Source organism: Gossypium hirsutum, chromosome A05 (assembly GCF_007990345.1).
Source record: "Gossypium hirsutum isolate 1008001.06 chromosome A05, Gossypium_hirsutum_v2.1, whole genome shotgun sequence".
NCBI classification, from domain to species: Eukaryota; Viridiplantae; Streptophyta; class Magnoliopsida; order Malvales; family Malvaceae; genus Gossypium; species Gossypium hirsutum.
Window position 1 is genome coordinate 40,372,252 of NC_053428.1, and position 16,728 is coordinate 40,388,979.

Below are 16,728 nucleotides of genomic sequence, written 5' to 3' on the forward strand. Positions count from 1 at the left end.
TTTAATGAATTAATCTTTTGAACATCAAGTACGATTTTCTGGACTTAGAATGGAAACTTTTTTTTTTGCGTTTTTGATGTGGCATGTCGGATCCGGCCATAACTTCTGGGCTGGGTTTGGGGTGCTACAAGAAGTCAAATTGTTCTTTAAAATAAACATGTTGACTAAAATAATTTTTTAATAATATTGGCATGCCAACTCAAATGGTAGTCCACGTATACTTCATATTGATATGACAATATTTGTTTTATATAACACCCTGTTAACAAATAATTTAAATTTTTATATTCAAAATTAAAAAAATACAGAAAGTTTATAAAAATAAAAAAATAAGTACGAAGTACACGTGGATTGTCATACGGGTTATCATGTTTAAAATTTTAATATTTTAATTAGTGTTCTTTGTTTGAAAAAGTAATTTGACTCTTTTTAAAAGGTTGATTGCCAAATTAATTTTTTTTAAATGAATGAAGATTAAATTTAACTAAAAAAATATAAAACCTAAATTAAAAAAAATATGAGTTATAATTTTTTTTTTTGTTTTGAAAATGGCTTCCATAGGGTATTAGAGAAAAATAAACCCACATGGGCGAGGTCCAAGTCCAAAGACAAAAGCAACAAATTGTAGTATGTCCCAATACAAACAAAAAAAAATACCAAAGAAAAAATAGAAGACAAAAGAAAAAGAAACTCGAAAGGCTGCCTCATAAGCAGTTGATGGAAGTCGAAAATCCCAAAGCCAAATTCGATGAGCTTGTAAGCACGACAATGGAAAGAAAAGAAGACACATTAAGGACAAGTAGAGAGATGCGACAGTTCTAGCCCAAGGCATGCGGCGAGATTAAGGCAGAGGAGCGCTCGACCTCCCGTCTGCAACCACAGCGCCTTCCACTGAAAACAGAATCTCCTCAACCCAAAAACGGTCTGATGTCCAACGAAATCCCAACGGCGCGAGTTGGTGAGCAACCCGATTCTGCTCTATGAAGCAATGGCAGACTATAGTCGCTGCAAAAAAGGTAATTAATTGCAACCTCCCCTCTGTAATTAGTGCTTGGATCTCTGATCGGTCAGCCTATGTGCTATTGAGTTTGCGAATCACATGCAGATAGTCCCCTTCAAACACAACCTGAGCTAGACCAAGGTCCCGAGCGAATTCCAATACCGACAAGAGAGCCAACGCTTCTGCAGCAAAAGCCGACAAGACCTGACCATGCATCCTAGTACAAGCGCCAAGCACATGGCGTTGGGCATCTTGCACCACTACCCCCGAACAAGAAGAGTGGGATCCCCTCTATATACAACATTGAAATTGGCCTTAACTATAGGTGCGGTCGGAGGATGCCAGCGTGCAGTACGCAAAACTGCCAGAACCGTTCCTGGCACGGCCAGCATCGATAGGCCACCCATATAGGATTGAATAAAGGAGACCGACTCAATAGACGTCCAAACAGGGCCCTCGTGATAGTACATGTTGCGTGACCACCATAGTGCCCAAATCGTGGTAAGGATAAGTGCTAGTTTGTCCCAAGTATGTGCTTGACAAAGAAAACCCAGCCAATTCACAAGATCTGAATCATTGTAGGTACCAGCCAAGCATACGAGCAGTCGATTCCAAACTCGAAATGGCAAAAAGGCAATCTCAAAGCACATGAATAGGCATCTAAGGTATATTTAGGCATCTAGGGAAAAATTGTCGATTGTAAAGGTTGTGTAATGTGGGTACATAATTGCAAAGGAATCTCCAAATTGTTATATGTACTTTAGGAGGGACCCAAACCTTCCAAATTGTTGTAAACAAATCACGTGAACTCAGTGGGTTAGAGGGACTATAGGGAATAAGGATTTGTTGAATTGGCCAATGAAGCAACTTGTAACCACTACGGACGGAGTAACAACCTGTCAGATCGCCTTTCCAGACCATCAAATCATCACCAGCTGACGAGAGAGAAGAATGCTTAGAATGTGATCTGCCTCAACAGTCGAAAACAACTCACGGACCAAGGTATGATTCCACTGAGCCAAACCCTGTAACATCAAATCACTCACCCAAGTAATAGTAGTAGTAACAGATGAGTGTACAATACAACTGGGGACAATGCCTGGAAGCCAATCATTGTTCCAGATAGTGATAGAGCGACCATTACCCACCCACCAATAGAGACCCTTTTCTAACAAACCCCGAGAGCACTAGATACTGTGCCAGATATAAGAAGGCCGAGACCCTAAGCTCGCTCTAAAAAAATCAATTGTAGGAAAGTAACGTTCTTTTAAAACCTGACTCATAAGACAATCCGGATCTGTTGATAAGCGCCAACCCTACTTAGTTAGGAGTGCAATATTAAACTGAGCCAAATCACGAAAGCCCATACACCCATCACATTTAGATGCACTCAACGCAGACCAAGAACACCAATGAATTTCCCGTCGACTCGCTTATTTCTGCTACCAGAACCTACTCATAATACCTTCAAGTGCCTAACAAAGGGAGCAAGGAAATAAAAAATATTGCATTGCAAATGTTGGGGTTGCTTGCAAAACAGTACGTATAAAAACACCCCTACCACCCTGAGATAAGTAACGTAGGTTCCATAAATTAAAAGTTAAATTCATCGTTATGAACCATAAATTAAAAATCAAAACGGTAGATTTTTTTTTTTCCTTTCAATGTTTGGGAAATATTAAAATCAATATATAAAAAAGTAATGATAAAATATTAAAATATTAAATCTTATGTAATATAAAATACACTTCTGAAAAAAAGTAAATTTATAATATTTTAAATACATGAAAAATAATGAAAATGTAAGCACACAAAATTTTGTTGCTATTGTTGTTTTCCTCTTTCCTTTATATATATTTTGCTTTTCAATGTTCCTTCTTATATATTAAAATTTTTTAATTTATATATTAATTAAAATATAATTTATTTTAAATTTAATATTAAATGATTTAAAAAAAAACTTGAAAGTAAGAATATAGAAAAATATGTTAAGATTGAACAAAATTAAAATATTATTAAACTGTTTTAAATTAAAATTGATGGAACTGTTTTGTTTCTTAGCAGTTCCTGTTATAGCCTTTGTTACTGCTGTTAAAAAGTAACATAATCACGATAAGAAAATATAGTTTCCTCTCTAAATTGCATTGCAATGACAAATCATGTAAAAGTAGTAAGATGAATTGTGACAAAATACCAACACAATATGAAGATATAAATTATTTTTAAATTGATTTTTTGTTTCAATCCATTAATATTTATTAAAATAACATAACCAATTTTTTTTTATTATAATTATCAAAATATCAAATTGTGGTAAGAGTTACAACTTTATCATACACTCTTAAAATTGAGTTGATATACCAGATAAATCTAAATAGACACCTACATTTTAATTTTTTCTGAAACGATGGTGATGACCGGACCAAATGAACCGAAGTGAGTAATAAATGATGACTGTGGTACAAAAGACGACCAAACCGAGAGTAGTTGAAGGTGCTATAGTTGACAAAGCAACCCCGGAGCAGAAACACACCATAAGGTAAATTGGTGACAAAAAAGACATAATACTTTTAGCTACGGATTCCAACCGTAATAGTGTCATGACCCAAGATATAATAAAAGCCGCCCCATTTGGAATGTAGAAAAGAAGAAAACTAGACACCTTCATCACTGATTTCCCTTCACGATGATTTGAACTAGCTGATTCAGTTGCATCGCCCTGGGAAATGCTGCCCGGAGGCCTGAGAACTCCTTGGTATGTCATTGTTAGAACCAGTGAGAATACGAAGAGTAATACACCCATTGTTTTGTCTCTCATCTCTTTTATCTCATCTCTCAGTAATTTGAACTTTGACAACTTTTGAAACGTAAGGGGATTACTGCTTAGGATGTTCACACTCTCCGTGTTGTCTGCTACAGTTTGTCTTTGTAACACATCCATTGCTGTAAAACCACGGTCATTGATCTTGTTCTTGTCTACTTCGCCACATTCTATCAACAGTTTAATCATCTGCTTCATTTAAAATTCCACAAATAATACACAAAAATACATTGCGTTTTAAACAATCCCCCACATTCGAGCATTACCCTACATACTGTTTACATTCAACAAACCTTAGTGTGGTCCACGATGTGAAAAGAAAATAAATAGAATAGAGAAGAAAGGGAATCAGAAAAAAGAGGAAAGCGGGTGGACTCTTTAATCAACAGTAGAATAGTCAACGCGTCTTTGACTGACTCAGTATGAGAAATAGGAGAAAAAAAATTTTGGAGGCTATTGATACATTGAATTTGGGCAAAACGCTTGGTGTAAAAGTTGTTTTCAATGAAGAAGATTCATTGAAGAGATGATATAAATTGAAGAAAGAAATTTAGAAGATAGGGATGCTTTGTACGTTTGTTTCTTTTTTTGTATAAATAGTCCATTCTGTTGGCGGCTGGTAATGGTTTTTAGTCTTATTCCTTTTGTTGATATCTGGTGAGGGTTTCTGAGTTTGGTGTCAATAACAGTGGGGTTTGGATGGGTGAGGATTTTGAGTTATAAGGATTTCTTTTTGGATGTGGGGCCTTTTAATTGGCATGTGTATAGGTTGGTACAATTTTGATATGATATGGTTTGAGGTGGGAGGTGGAGGAGGCTTTTATGGCTTGGTGGTAGGTTATTTTGGTGTCCAGGGGGTTTGAAAGGGGTTCAACTAAAAGGGTTTCTTAATGAGGTTTGGGTTACGAGGGCTTCTTTCTGTTGGATTTTTCGTACTCTTCTTTTGGGTCCTGCACCTCTTATTTTCTTAACAAGTGCATGTATTATTAATTTTATGTATATTTTATTTTATATTCTTTCTCATGATGAATTACTAAGTTCATAAATCTAATAAATTTTATTAATTAATATGAACTAATTAATTTATTATTAGTTATTAAAATTAAATAATCAATCAATAAGTAGTTTATGAGGTATGTACCTGGGGTGGATGAAAATTTTTCGAAAGGATAAATGAAAAGGAAAATAAACGGAAGGAGTGGATGAGGTATATACCTGGGGGTGGTTAATTGATGCAGCTAAGTGCAGTACAGTGTTGCTATCCTTATCCTGAAAGTTCAGTATTTTACTTCTCATAGACTTATTGTCTTCAAAAGCACTTTGAATCCATTCCAACATCGCTTTAAATGCTTCAAAGTTATTGCTTTCTGCAGCAATATGCAAAGCAGTTTGCCTCCTAACAGTCAAATCAAAGATACAATCGGGACAAATATTCAAAACCCGAGACAAAAGATGAATGTAATTTTCATCCAAAGCAACATGATGAAGAACACTGAAACCTCCTTTTCCTTCAACACGAATAAGATCTTTATCAACAGATAAAAAATCAATCAGCATTTGGGTTTATTGATTAAGCAAGGCTAGATGAATGGGGGAAAAGTAAACCCATCCGGGTTCAGTTTCCTGGCAAACGGTGGCTTCAAGTTCATCATCTCAATTGCAAAACCGGTATTGCCTGCAACTGCAGCAACGTGTAATGGCGTATCCACGAACTCCATCTTATCTATACGCTTGAAAACATTGGCATCATGGTGGATAAATGAATACAAGGCATCGAGGTTTCCTGTTTCAGCTGCTCTCTTTAACCGTTCATCCATTTCCATGAATCAAAGAATTCCAGAGACACTTAAATGATTGAAACTTAAAAAGGGTTTTTTGCCTAGTTAATTTTATCAAACTTGGAAAGTGCTTTTGCCTACTTATATATCAAGTAATTGTGGAAGATGTAAGAGGGAAAATTAAATAAAAGACGTAATTGTTGGAACAATGGCAGCAATAATGCATTCAAAACAAGCTTAAGGAGCTAAAACAAAAGTAAAATGAAACTAAGAGAACTTGAGCCCAAGAAAATGACCGAAAAATTCATCATCTTTCTTTGAGAAAATGGTAACTTATATTAATTACAAAGTCAATGGACATTTACCTAATAACTTAACTACTCCCACTAATACTTAACAAATACAAATTTAAACCACATACAAAAGTAAGCTATATGATAAGCCATTACATCCATTACATAAAAAATCTTACTAACTTTGATTACAAGTTACAAACCAACTAAAGCAAGTTACATTTGAACAAAAGAAACAAAATGCTAAAGGTTGTTTCTCGTTCGGCTTCAATGCTGGTATTCTTCTGGAGCTGCTGCTGGTCCAATGTTGCATTGCAGAACAATGCTTAACACTCCTCCTTGGACTGTATGCAACAAACACCAATCATCTCCCTTAAGGCTTCAAATCTTGTTGTACCAAGTAGCTTAGTCAAAATATTAGCCAATTGATCTTGTGAGTTGCAATGAATGAGATTAACTTCTTTGGATTGTTCAGCCTCTCGAACAAAATGAAACTTAATCTTAAAATGCTTGGTTTTGCCATGAAAAACTGGATTCTTGGCTATTGCCACTGCTGATTGGTTGTCAACCTTGATTTCAGTAGGTTCAAGTTGTTCTTCATTTAAATCACATAGCAATTTTCTAAGCCAAATGGCTTGATTCACTGCTGCTGCAGCTGCAATGTACTCTGCTTCAGCTATGGATTGAGCAACAGTTTGTTGCTTCTTTGAGCTCCAGCAAAAAACTCCCGAGCCAAGAGTAAACAAGTAGCCAGAAGTGCTCTTCATGTCATCGAGAGAGCCAGCTTAATCACTATCTGAGTATCCAGTTAGCTTAAGCTTTTTTTCCTTCCTAAACATGACTCCATAGCTCAAGGTTCCCTTAATGTATCTGAGAATTCTTTTAGCTGCTTTGAAGTGAGTCACATTATAGTAGTGCATAAACCTTGACAAGAGACTAACACCAAACATGATATTAGGCCTAGTTGTTGTTAAGTAGCGCAAGGAACCAACTAAGCTTCAATATCCCTTTTCATCAACCCTTTCTTCATTTTCATTACTAGACAAATTCTCCCCTTGTGCCACTGGTGTGCTAAATGATTTACAGTTGGTCATGCATAATTTTTTGAGAATCTTTGAAGCAAAGACATGTTTACTGATAAAGATGCCTTGATTAAATTGTTTTACCTCCATACCGAGGAAGTATGTCATGATTTCCAAGTCTGTCATTTCAAACACTTTTTTCATTTGAACTTTAAATTCATTAATCAGTTCATTCTTGCTTCCAGTCACCAACAAATCATCAACATAGAGTGATACAATCAACAATGTCTCACTTTCTGACCTCTTCACATAAAGTGTGGCTTCACTAACACTTTTTTCAAACCCGAGCCTAGACAGGTAGGTGTCAATCCTGTCATACCAGGCTCTTGGTGCCTGTTTAAGGCCGTATAAGGCCTTCTTTAGCCTATACACTTTATCCTCTTCTCTTGGAACCTTGAATCCATCAGGCTGTTCAATGAAAATTTCTTCCTTTAGAAAGCCATTGAAAAAAGCTGACTTGACATCCAGCTGATGAACCTTCCATTATTTTTGAGCAGTTAAGGCAAACAGTAGCTTGATAGTATCAAGCCTTGCCACTGGTGCAAAGGTTTCCACAACATCGATCCCATATTGCTGGCTGTAACCTTTCACTACAAGTCTTACTTTATGTTTGTTCAATGAGCCATCTGCATTATACTTGGCTCTAAATACCCACTTGACACCTATAACCTTTTTGTAATCTGGTCTGTTCACTAACTCCCAGGTGTCATTCTTGTGGATCATGTCTAGTTCAACTTCTATAGTCTTCTTCCAATGTTTGTCCTTGGCAACTTCCTCAAAATCTGAAGGTTCCACTATTGCAACATCACATCTTTGGTAGATGTTAGCAATAGTTCTAGTACCTCTTACAGGAGCATCATCAACATCTTCATTGCTTGGCCCTTCTTTAGCAGGTTCAACAGTGCAGTCTAGCTGATCTTCTTTAATTAGATTTGCATCTTCACCATTCCAGCTCTAAACCTTTTCTTCATCGAATCTGATGTCCCTGCTCACCACAATTTTCTTTGTTGAAGGAACAAACACACTGTAACCCTTCTTAGTACTGCTATAACCAACAAAAATTCCTGGAAGAGCCCTTTGATCTAGCTTGGTTCTCTTCTCAACTGGGATATGGACATAACAGACACAACCAAATACTTTAAGGTGTGAGACAGATGGCTTGAATCCATGCTAGGCTTCAAAAGGGGTCTTATCCTTAACAGCATGAGTTGGTAGCTTGTTGAAGAGATATACTGAAGTATTAACTGCTTCAGCCCAAAAATTACTTGATAGCTTGCTTTGTAATAGCAAGCATCTGGCCATAGCCATCACTGTTCTGTTCTTCCTTTCACAAACTCTATTTTGTTGTGGAGTATAAACAGTGGTTAACTGATGGTGGATCCCTGCCTGCTTACAAAATCTTTGAAACCTCTCAGACAAGTATCCAGTCCCATTGTCAATTCTCAAGGCCTTGATCTTGCAACCTGACTGGTTTTCTACTAGTGCCTTGAATTTGCTAAAGGCATTAAACACTTCAGACTTCTGTTTCAAGAAGTAGACCCATCAAAATCTGGTTAGATCATCTATGAACAGCACAAAGTACTTGCTGTCATTCAAAGAAGGGGACTTCATTGGTCCACAAACATCAGAATGAACCAACTCAAGCTTGTCTCGAGCCCTCTATGCCATGTTAGCTGGAAAAGGCAATCTAGCCTGCTTACCAAGCTGGCAGACTTCACAAACAGTATCTTTAGCTTCAAGTTTAGACATGTCTTCCACTAAATTCAACTTATGTAACAGATCAATTGATCTAAAGTTAACATGGCCTAACCTTTTGTGCAATAGGTAAGCATTATCTACAAGGCTAGTGTAAGCCTTTTTTTCAAGTTGATTCATGTTAAGCATGAAACTCTTATCAGTCATAGCTACTGAGACCAACTTCTGGCCACATGTGTCTCTAACAATGCAAGTACCATTTTCAAAAATCAATGAGTACCATTTTTCAGCCAATTGACCAACACTTAATAAATTCTGATCAATGTTAGGTAAAAAGAGCACATCTGAAATAACTTTGTTACCTGAGCGAATGTTGATCACCACATTGCCTCTACCTTTGGATTCAATCATATTTCCATTGCCAATTCTAATCTTAGAAACAGAGGTCCTATCGAGGTCCTTAAATAGCTTCTTATCAGCTGCCATATGGTGCGTGCAGCCACTTTCCACAAGCCAATTGCATCTGGCCTTGTTTAAAGTTGCAGAACAGGAAGCAGTAAAGGCATGCTCCTCTTGAGCTTGAAGGCCATTAGCAGCCTGAGCTTGAATTTGCTGCTGAGCTGGTGCCTTCCCTTTTTTCTTGCACACTTTCTCTATATGGCCAAATTTCTTACAGCTATACACTGAATGTTTGGTCTGTACCAACAATATTTCTCCAAATGTGTAGTCTTCTTGCAGTGGGCATATTGTGGATACCTCCTCTTGCCTACATCTCTCCTTGGTCTTTCCTTCTTATCGAGCCAATATTTCCTTCTTTTTTGACTTGAATTGGAGCTCTCTTTGGCTTTTGCTTGGAAGGCTCCTTCAGAATGTTCTTCTTGTCTGTTGGCCCTTCTCTGCTCCAATGCATAAAGGGAGTTCACCAATTTAGACAAAGAAATGGTTGTTAAATCCCTTGAGTCCTCAAGTGATGAAATTTTGGACTCAAATCTCTCAGGGAGAGTGGTGATAACCTTTTCAACAACCCTACTCTCATTGAAATCTTCACCAAGTAGCCTTATGCTATTGACAGTGGCCATAATCCTGTCTGAGTACTGCTTGATAGTTTTAGATTCTTTTATTTTTAGGTTCTCAAAATCTCTCTTCAAGTTAATCACTTGTTGCTGCCTTGTCTTATCCGACCCCATGAACTCCTCCCTCAGCCTTTCCCATGCTTCCTTAGGTGTGCTGCAGGCCATAATTCTAGTGAAGATTACATCAGACACTCCACTCTGTAAACAAGCCAAGGCTTTGTACTTCTTTGTACTCTCCTCAGCATGCTGCCTCATTTGAGCAATTGTGGGATTAGCCCTCAATGGAAGTGGTTTGATATCATTTTCAGTTACACTCCACAAGTCTTGTGCTTGAAGATATGTTTTCATTTTGACTACCCAAATGTGGTAGTTTTCACTAGCAAACACTGGAGGTGGAGGTGGTGTGAAGCTCATCTTGATGCAACAAGTTCAACAACTTTATTTTCTTTCTTCTCAAGCTTAGTCTCTAAAAAAAACAACCAATAATGGAGGCCTTCAAAGATGACAGGCTCTGATTACCATTTGTTGGAACAATAGCGGCAACAATGCATTCAAAACAAGCTGAAGGAGCCAAAACAAAATAAAAATGAAACTAAGAGAACTTGAGCTCAAGAAAATGACTGAAAAATTCATCATCTTTCATTGAGAAAATGGTAACTTATATGAATTACAAAGTCAATGGACATTTACCTAATAACTTAACTACACCCACTAATACTTAACAAATGCAAATTTAAACCACATACAAAAGTAAGCTGATATGATCAGCCATCTTATTAACTTTGATTACAAGTTACAAACCAACTAAAGCAAGTTACATTTGACCAAAAGAAACAAAATGCTAAGGCTGTTTTTGGTTCGGCTTCAATGCTGGCATTCTTCTAGAGCTGCTGGAGGTCCAATGTTGCATTGTAGGCCAATGCTTAACAATAATGCTAAAAAGCACAAAAACCACCTATCCTACCAATTGAAAGACAAAACAACAGAAAACCGTGGGCAAAGCCTCGGTTTTCCATTTCCTAAGACTAAAAGCAGGCCTCTACCTTCTATGGGTAGAAAAACACAAGCTTCCTAAAAGACTAAAAGCAGGCCTCTACCTTCTATGGGTAGAAAAACACAAGCTTCCTAAAAATAACTTTTGAAAAACAATACAAGAAAACCCTAAAGACATATCTTTCCCTCCTTCCATTCTGTTGCTGCGTCGCCGAAATTCTCTTCTACCATGGACCTGATAATCCAAATCATCTGTTCTCGACTTAACTTCGATCCCCTGATCCATCATCTTCTGAGTTCCTTAGAGCTTTGTTAATCCTTCTCCTTCTCCGGACTCGGGCCAAAAATCTAACTAAGATTTTGATGGGTTGATTTGCGTGTATAAGTTTGGTTCAAGAGTTGACTAATGACTAGTAGTATACGGTTTGCTATATATTTTTTACATCACTTGACCGATTCACGTCTTATTTTAATTTTAAAATATTTTAGTTATTATCTTGGTCACTTTTATCAATTTAATCACTACCTTGTTTTCTCTTAAATAGAAAGATGACCGGGATGCCACGTAATTACATTTTTCCTATGTATTTTCCACGTAATTAAAGGGTAATACAAATATACATTCATTAACTAAGCGCTTCAACTTCAAACCCTTCAAAGCTTGCACTTTTTTCCTAGTCTCAGCATCACTTTCTGCTTCCGCCAAGTTGAAGAGATCAATTAACTTGTCCAGTTTGCCATTATTGATGGCTTTTTTCAGTGGCCTTTTTGTTTGTGGGGTTCATTGGACTCTTAAGATTGACCGTATTGTGGTGGGAGGAGGAGGAAGGGGGACAGCGTCGTTGTTCATTTCCTTCATGAGCTGATGATGGTGGTGTGAACTGGAGCTGCAAAGATTTTTCTTTCGAATGAGGTGCCGAAGAATACTGAACATAGTCTGAAGTGGTTATCGGTGGTGGTGGGGGAAGGGCGTCTATTGATCTTTAGAAAAGAAAAAATAAAAAAAAAATCTCAGATTAACAAACGAAAAAAAGGAGGAAGGTTTGGATTTAGGAGAAGTGGAAATAGACAGAAGGGAGAGCATCTTCGTCTTCTTCAAATTCATGAATTTGGTAAGTTGTTAATCTCTAAAAATGACCCACGGCCATGGGGTGGAGTGAAGGAGAAAGATGTATTTTCCTGATAAATTTCCCTAAATTTGTATTTGAACACATTTTTACTGATAATGCATGTCTATAGTAATATTTTCCTTCAACTTAATAACTTCTTCAGCAAACCTAAAAATCTAAAACATATCAACTTCTTCTTTTAAAAAAGGACATTAGTTAACCACTTTAATATTCATAATATGTATTTATTTACACATCTAATATCTTAAAATGTTCTATATTAACAAGTAGCAAAAAAACTAAATCAAGCCTGATTAGAATTGAGTTAAAAAAACCCAGATCCTCTGGGGGTCAACGGGATACAATTTATTACAAACATGGAGTGGCTGAATAGAAAATAAAACAAACACGGAGGGACTCCAATTCCAAATGGAACCGAGTGAATCCTCTCGACATTAATGGTTCATCTACCAACTAAAGCCTGACCAAAAATATAATTAACATAAATTCTATTTATTTTCTCAACTAAACAATAATAAATTTCATTCCTATCCATTTCTCTTCCCCAAATCAAACCTTAATGACAGATCTTACCTACTCACGTTTTTCAACAATCAATTAAAAATAACTCATTTCATAGCAAGTTGAAAATTTGATTTTAGTATGAAGTAATTTTAAAATTTGTTTATCTTTCAATGGGTATACAACACGAGAAGAATTAATCACTTAACTAAATTCATTTTTCTTTCTTCTTTAATTTGGGGCGGATCCAAGATTTTCCTTTTAAGAGAGTAAAATTTCTAAATTCGAACAATTTTTTTTAATATAAAAAGTGTTGATTCTTCTCGGATTTTTTTTTGTCAAACAAACAGCGGTAGAGCCAAAAAAATTTCTCTGGAGGGGCCAGAATTAAATTGTATATTTTTACGATAATAAAAATGCAACTTTACCATTTTAATAGTCTATATCTTTATAATTTTTAAAGGATTAATCAAATTGTTATTATTTTTTTGGGGAGCCAAAGTGTAATTTTACCATTATTATTTTAAAATTTTATAAATTATAAAGGGCTTAAATAAAAAAAATTTTATTTTAAGGAGTCGGGGCCTCTGCCCTCCCCCCTTGGCTCCGCCACTGCAAATAAATCAATTTAATTTTTTTTAAAGTATGAACGATTTAACTGTAAGATAATGAAAAGAAAAAAATCACACTATATAAAATTAAATATTTCTTTCCAATATGCAAAAAGGAATAACTAATACCATACTAAAAATTTTGTAAATATCATTATGATTCAAAAAATTAAATTTAAAAAACTTGACCTTAGTCTTATTTCTCAATACTAGGCATTTTAAATTAAACCCTCCGCTTTATCATAAGATCGTACTTATCAATGATAGAATTTGTTGAAACTTCTCGAGCTATCTCTTTTTCAATGTATGCCACCAAGTAAGTTGAAAGAAAATCATTCTCCATTCTGTTGCGAAGCCTTGTCTTCATAATTTTCATGGATGAAAATGCACATTTAGTTGTTACAGTAAACACAGAAAGAATTAGCACAAGACGAATAAATCTATCAAGAAGAGGATAAATACTTGACTTATTTGTCTTATCTAGCACTTGACATAACTTGGAAACTATAGAAGCTTTTTCGTGCTTTGATAAGCATCAAGTTGAAAATGCTTCAATTGAATCTTCATGTGTAGCTTTTTTTGCTCCGTAAAATCGCTCGGATAAAAATCATTCATAGGCCTACAGATATCTTCCTCCCAGAAAGCTTTGTAATTATCAACTGGATCCAAAGCAGAGCTAAGAACAAGTAACTCCACTACTTTATCATTAAATCGAGAATTCATTTTTGTTAGCAATGAATCGATACTAGTAATGAATATATCAAACCGATTGTGATGCTCAATTGTGAGCTTATCTCTCTGGATGTGAGATCAACCTCGACCAACTTTGTATGTAGCACTTAAATTTGGCACTTTTATCTCATTATCTTTACAAAATAACTTCACTTTCTCAAACAAAGGATCCCACCCATGTTTTTTGAATTATTAGAGAAGCATTTTAGTTGATGATACCAATTGCATCACATTTAATATATCCTGTGATTTATAATGCAATGCTTGACAGAGATCATTAGTGATTCCAAGCATCTCAATCATGAGATACAAGATGAAAACAAATTCAACGGATGTCATTGCATCATATATTCCATCAGTTTTGCTTCTTTGAGTAAGGTTGTTGGACTTGATCATATCTTATAATACAACACAGATGGAATCGAACATCCTCATCAAGCTATTAAGAGAAGTTAAATGAGATCTCCATCGAGTACTGCCTGGACATTGGAAAGTACCGACACGATTTTTTCCTTTACCAATTTCAAGTTTACCACTATCAATCAACTTCGCAATATGAGATGCCTTAATGTCTTTTAATTGATCATGTCGCTTGCTTGAAGAAGAAACCAAATTGACTATACCAGTCAAGTATGAAAAAAATTGACAAATAAGAATAACTTACTTAGATGCAGCTACTAGAGTTAATTGGAGACGATGAACAAGGTAGTGAACATAGTATGCAAATCGACACTTTTTAGCAAATAACGCTTGCAAGTCGTTCCATTTGCCACGCATATTGCTTGCACCATCATATCATTGACCACAAATATCATCCGCATTAAGGAAGTGAAGTAAAAGAACTTCACATATTGCCTTCTCCAAAGCTAACGATGTGATGTCTTTCACATGATTCTAATAAAAGAATTATTCATGTATAAAACCTTCTTTATCAACAAATTGCAATACAATTTCCATTTGTTCTTTTTTTGTCTCATCACGAACGTCATCCACTATAATGCAAAACTTTGAATCTCTAATCTCTTCCCAAATGAATCCATGGATTTTACTCACCAAAATAGAAAGAATGTCTTTCTGGACAATCGGACTGACATACTATGCATTTTGAGGGGCATTTTCTAACATAATTGTCCAAAATCTTTATTATAAGAAGCCTAGAGTTTTATTAGTTCAAGAAAGTTACCTCAATTTCTTGAATCTTGTGCTTAATTGCGTTCCTTAAAGGCACAACATTGAAATACAAGCCACTTGATAGCATCTATTGACACCTTGAGTTGTAGCGAATTTCTTGCAACTTGTTCAGAATTTTGTTTCTCAATAATCCTCTCAATATTTTGCAAGGAATTCTGAAGATCGAGATAAATTTTCATTGCATTCTTATGTAAAGAATTTACATCCTTACCCACATGAGTAACAAAAGGACATTTAGATCCTTCATTGACCTTTTTCCATGATTGAAATCATTAGCTTGTAAAAGTATTTCCATGACATCCAAATGGCTTGTTAAAGAGAAAACAAAGAAGGCAATATGTGGCATTCTTACTTGGTGAAAACTCGAGCCAATTCGGGAATAACTTGTACCAAGATGGGAGAAATTTACGTCCATTCTTGTCAATATACTGAGGAGATGTTGGAGTCTCACTTGGAGGAATCGGTTGATATGGCCCAAACTTAATGTAAGCTCGACGGACTTCGTCCTGTTGATTTGAAGGTAATCCCAAATAGATTTTTGAAGTCTCAAATTACACTATAAAAAAGAAGCATCAAACTCCTCCTTTTTTTTTTTTTACTCCTGGTACCTTACGAGGACGTTCAAAAACTTGAGAAGACCCGATATCTAGTTCAGGAGCTTGGGAAGACTCGATATCTCACTCAGGATCTTGGGATTGAGAAGATAAGATATCTCATTCAGGAGCTTGGGAAGACTTGATATCGTGTTCAAGAGCTTGGGATGGAGAAGACCTGATATCTTGTTTAGGAGTTTGGGAAGATCCGGTGTTTGATTTTTCTCCACTAATAACAGAAGGTTGATAAACTGATTGATCATTATTTCTTTCTACACCCTTTTCTTGAAAAAGATTCGACCTTTTTATTGACCATAATTTAATCAAAAACCAGAAGACTGTAATAATATATTAAACAACATATTAGGAAAAAGAAAAAAAAAGTCAAATAAATAAATAACATAATTTATACAAAATATTTACCAGAGGTATTTTGTGTAAGGAGCCGAGAGGAAGATAATTTATAATTTGTTACTCTCTGCTCTTAATGTAACACTCCTATACGCGACCCAAGTACCAAGTCGAATATAGGAATGTCACATTTAAGAGTCGTAGTAATCCTGGTTAAATTCAATTATTTGAATTCTTTTGAACATGCCATTAGTTTCAAATTTATAAAATTAACACAATTATCAACATTTTACAAATAAGTTCTTTAAAGGATTTAACCTAGCAATAGTTTATCCTCTTTACATGTCATTATTATTATTATTATTAACATTTACCAATCAATTGGTCAATTAGGGCCTCATTAATTTATTTTATATCTATCACTTACTTAATATTTCAATAAAACATTTGCACTTCCTTTATGTATTAGTAAATCCATCCTTTGTAGCAATTTCTTAATATTGTAATTCTTCAATTATTTTCCTCCTCCTCTCCACCCCACATCATTTATGTACATATGTATATATGAACCTTTGATTTTGAATATAGTATGCTTATAAGCAATGCTTATTATGATTTCATTAACTACACATTTTTAGCAACGCTCTCCACTTGAGTAGCAGTCACTAAATTATTTATATCTTGGCCTACAGAACTCGAATTTAAGATCCACTTTTTATTTTTGAAACTAGACTCGATAAAATTTTTACCATAAAAAATTAATTTTTACTTAATCCTATTAATACATTTTATTCTTCAAATCTTTCCCTATTCAACTGCTAGGCAGCTCTGACCCTTCTTCACTAAAAATCTATTATCTTTCAGTACACATCTCGTATTAAGTT

The 16,728-nt window shown here is 35.4% G+C and overlaps 1 protein-coding gene and 1 long non-coding RNA gene across 2 annotated transcripts; one reads left to right on the forward strand and one right to left on the reverse strand.

The window, feature by feature from the left end:
* Window positions 1–613: 613 nt before the first annotated feature.
* Window positions 614–1,626, forward strand: LOC121229116 (uncharacterized). Its single transcript, XR_005926648.1, has 2 exons — window positions 614–1,501; window positions 1,583–1,626. It is a non-coding gene; the product is annotated as an uncharacterized lncRNA (long non-coding RNA).
* A 294-nt stretch (window positions 1,627–1,920) lies between these two features.
* On the reverse strand, window positions 1,921–5,378 carry LOC107957345 (ankyrin repeat-containing protein BDA1). The gene is made up of 3 exons (XM_041111957.1): window positions 5,037–5,378; window positions 3,479–4,010; window positions 1,921–2,168 (listed from the first exon to the last, which is right to left on the reverse strand). The coding sequence occupies exons 1-3, from the start codon at window positions 5,376–5,378 to the stop codon at window positions 1,921–1,923; spliced, it is 1,122 nt and encodes a 373-aa protein (XP_040967891.1).
* Between the last annotated feature and the right edge of the window lie 11,350 nt (window positions 5,379–16,728).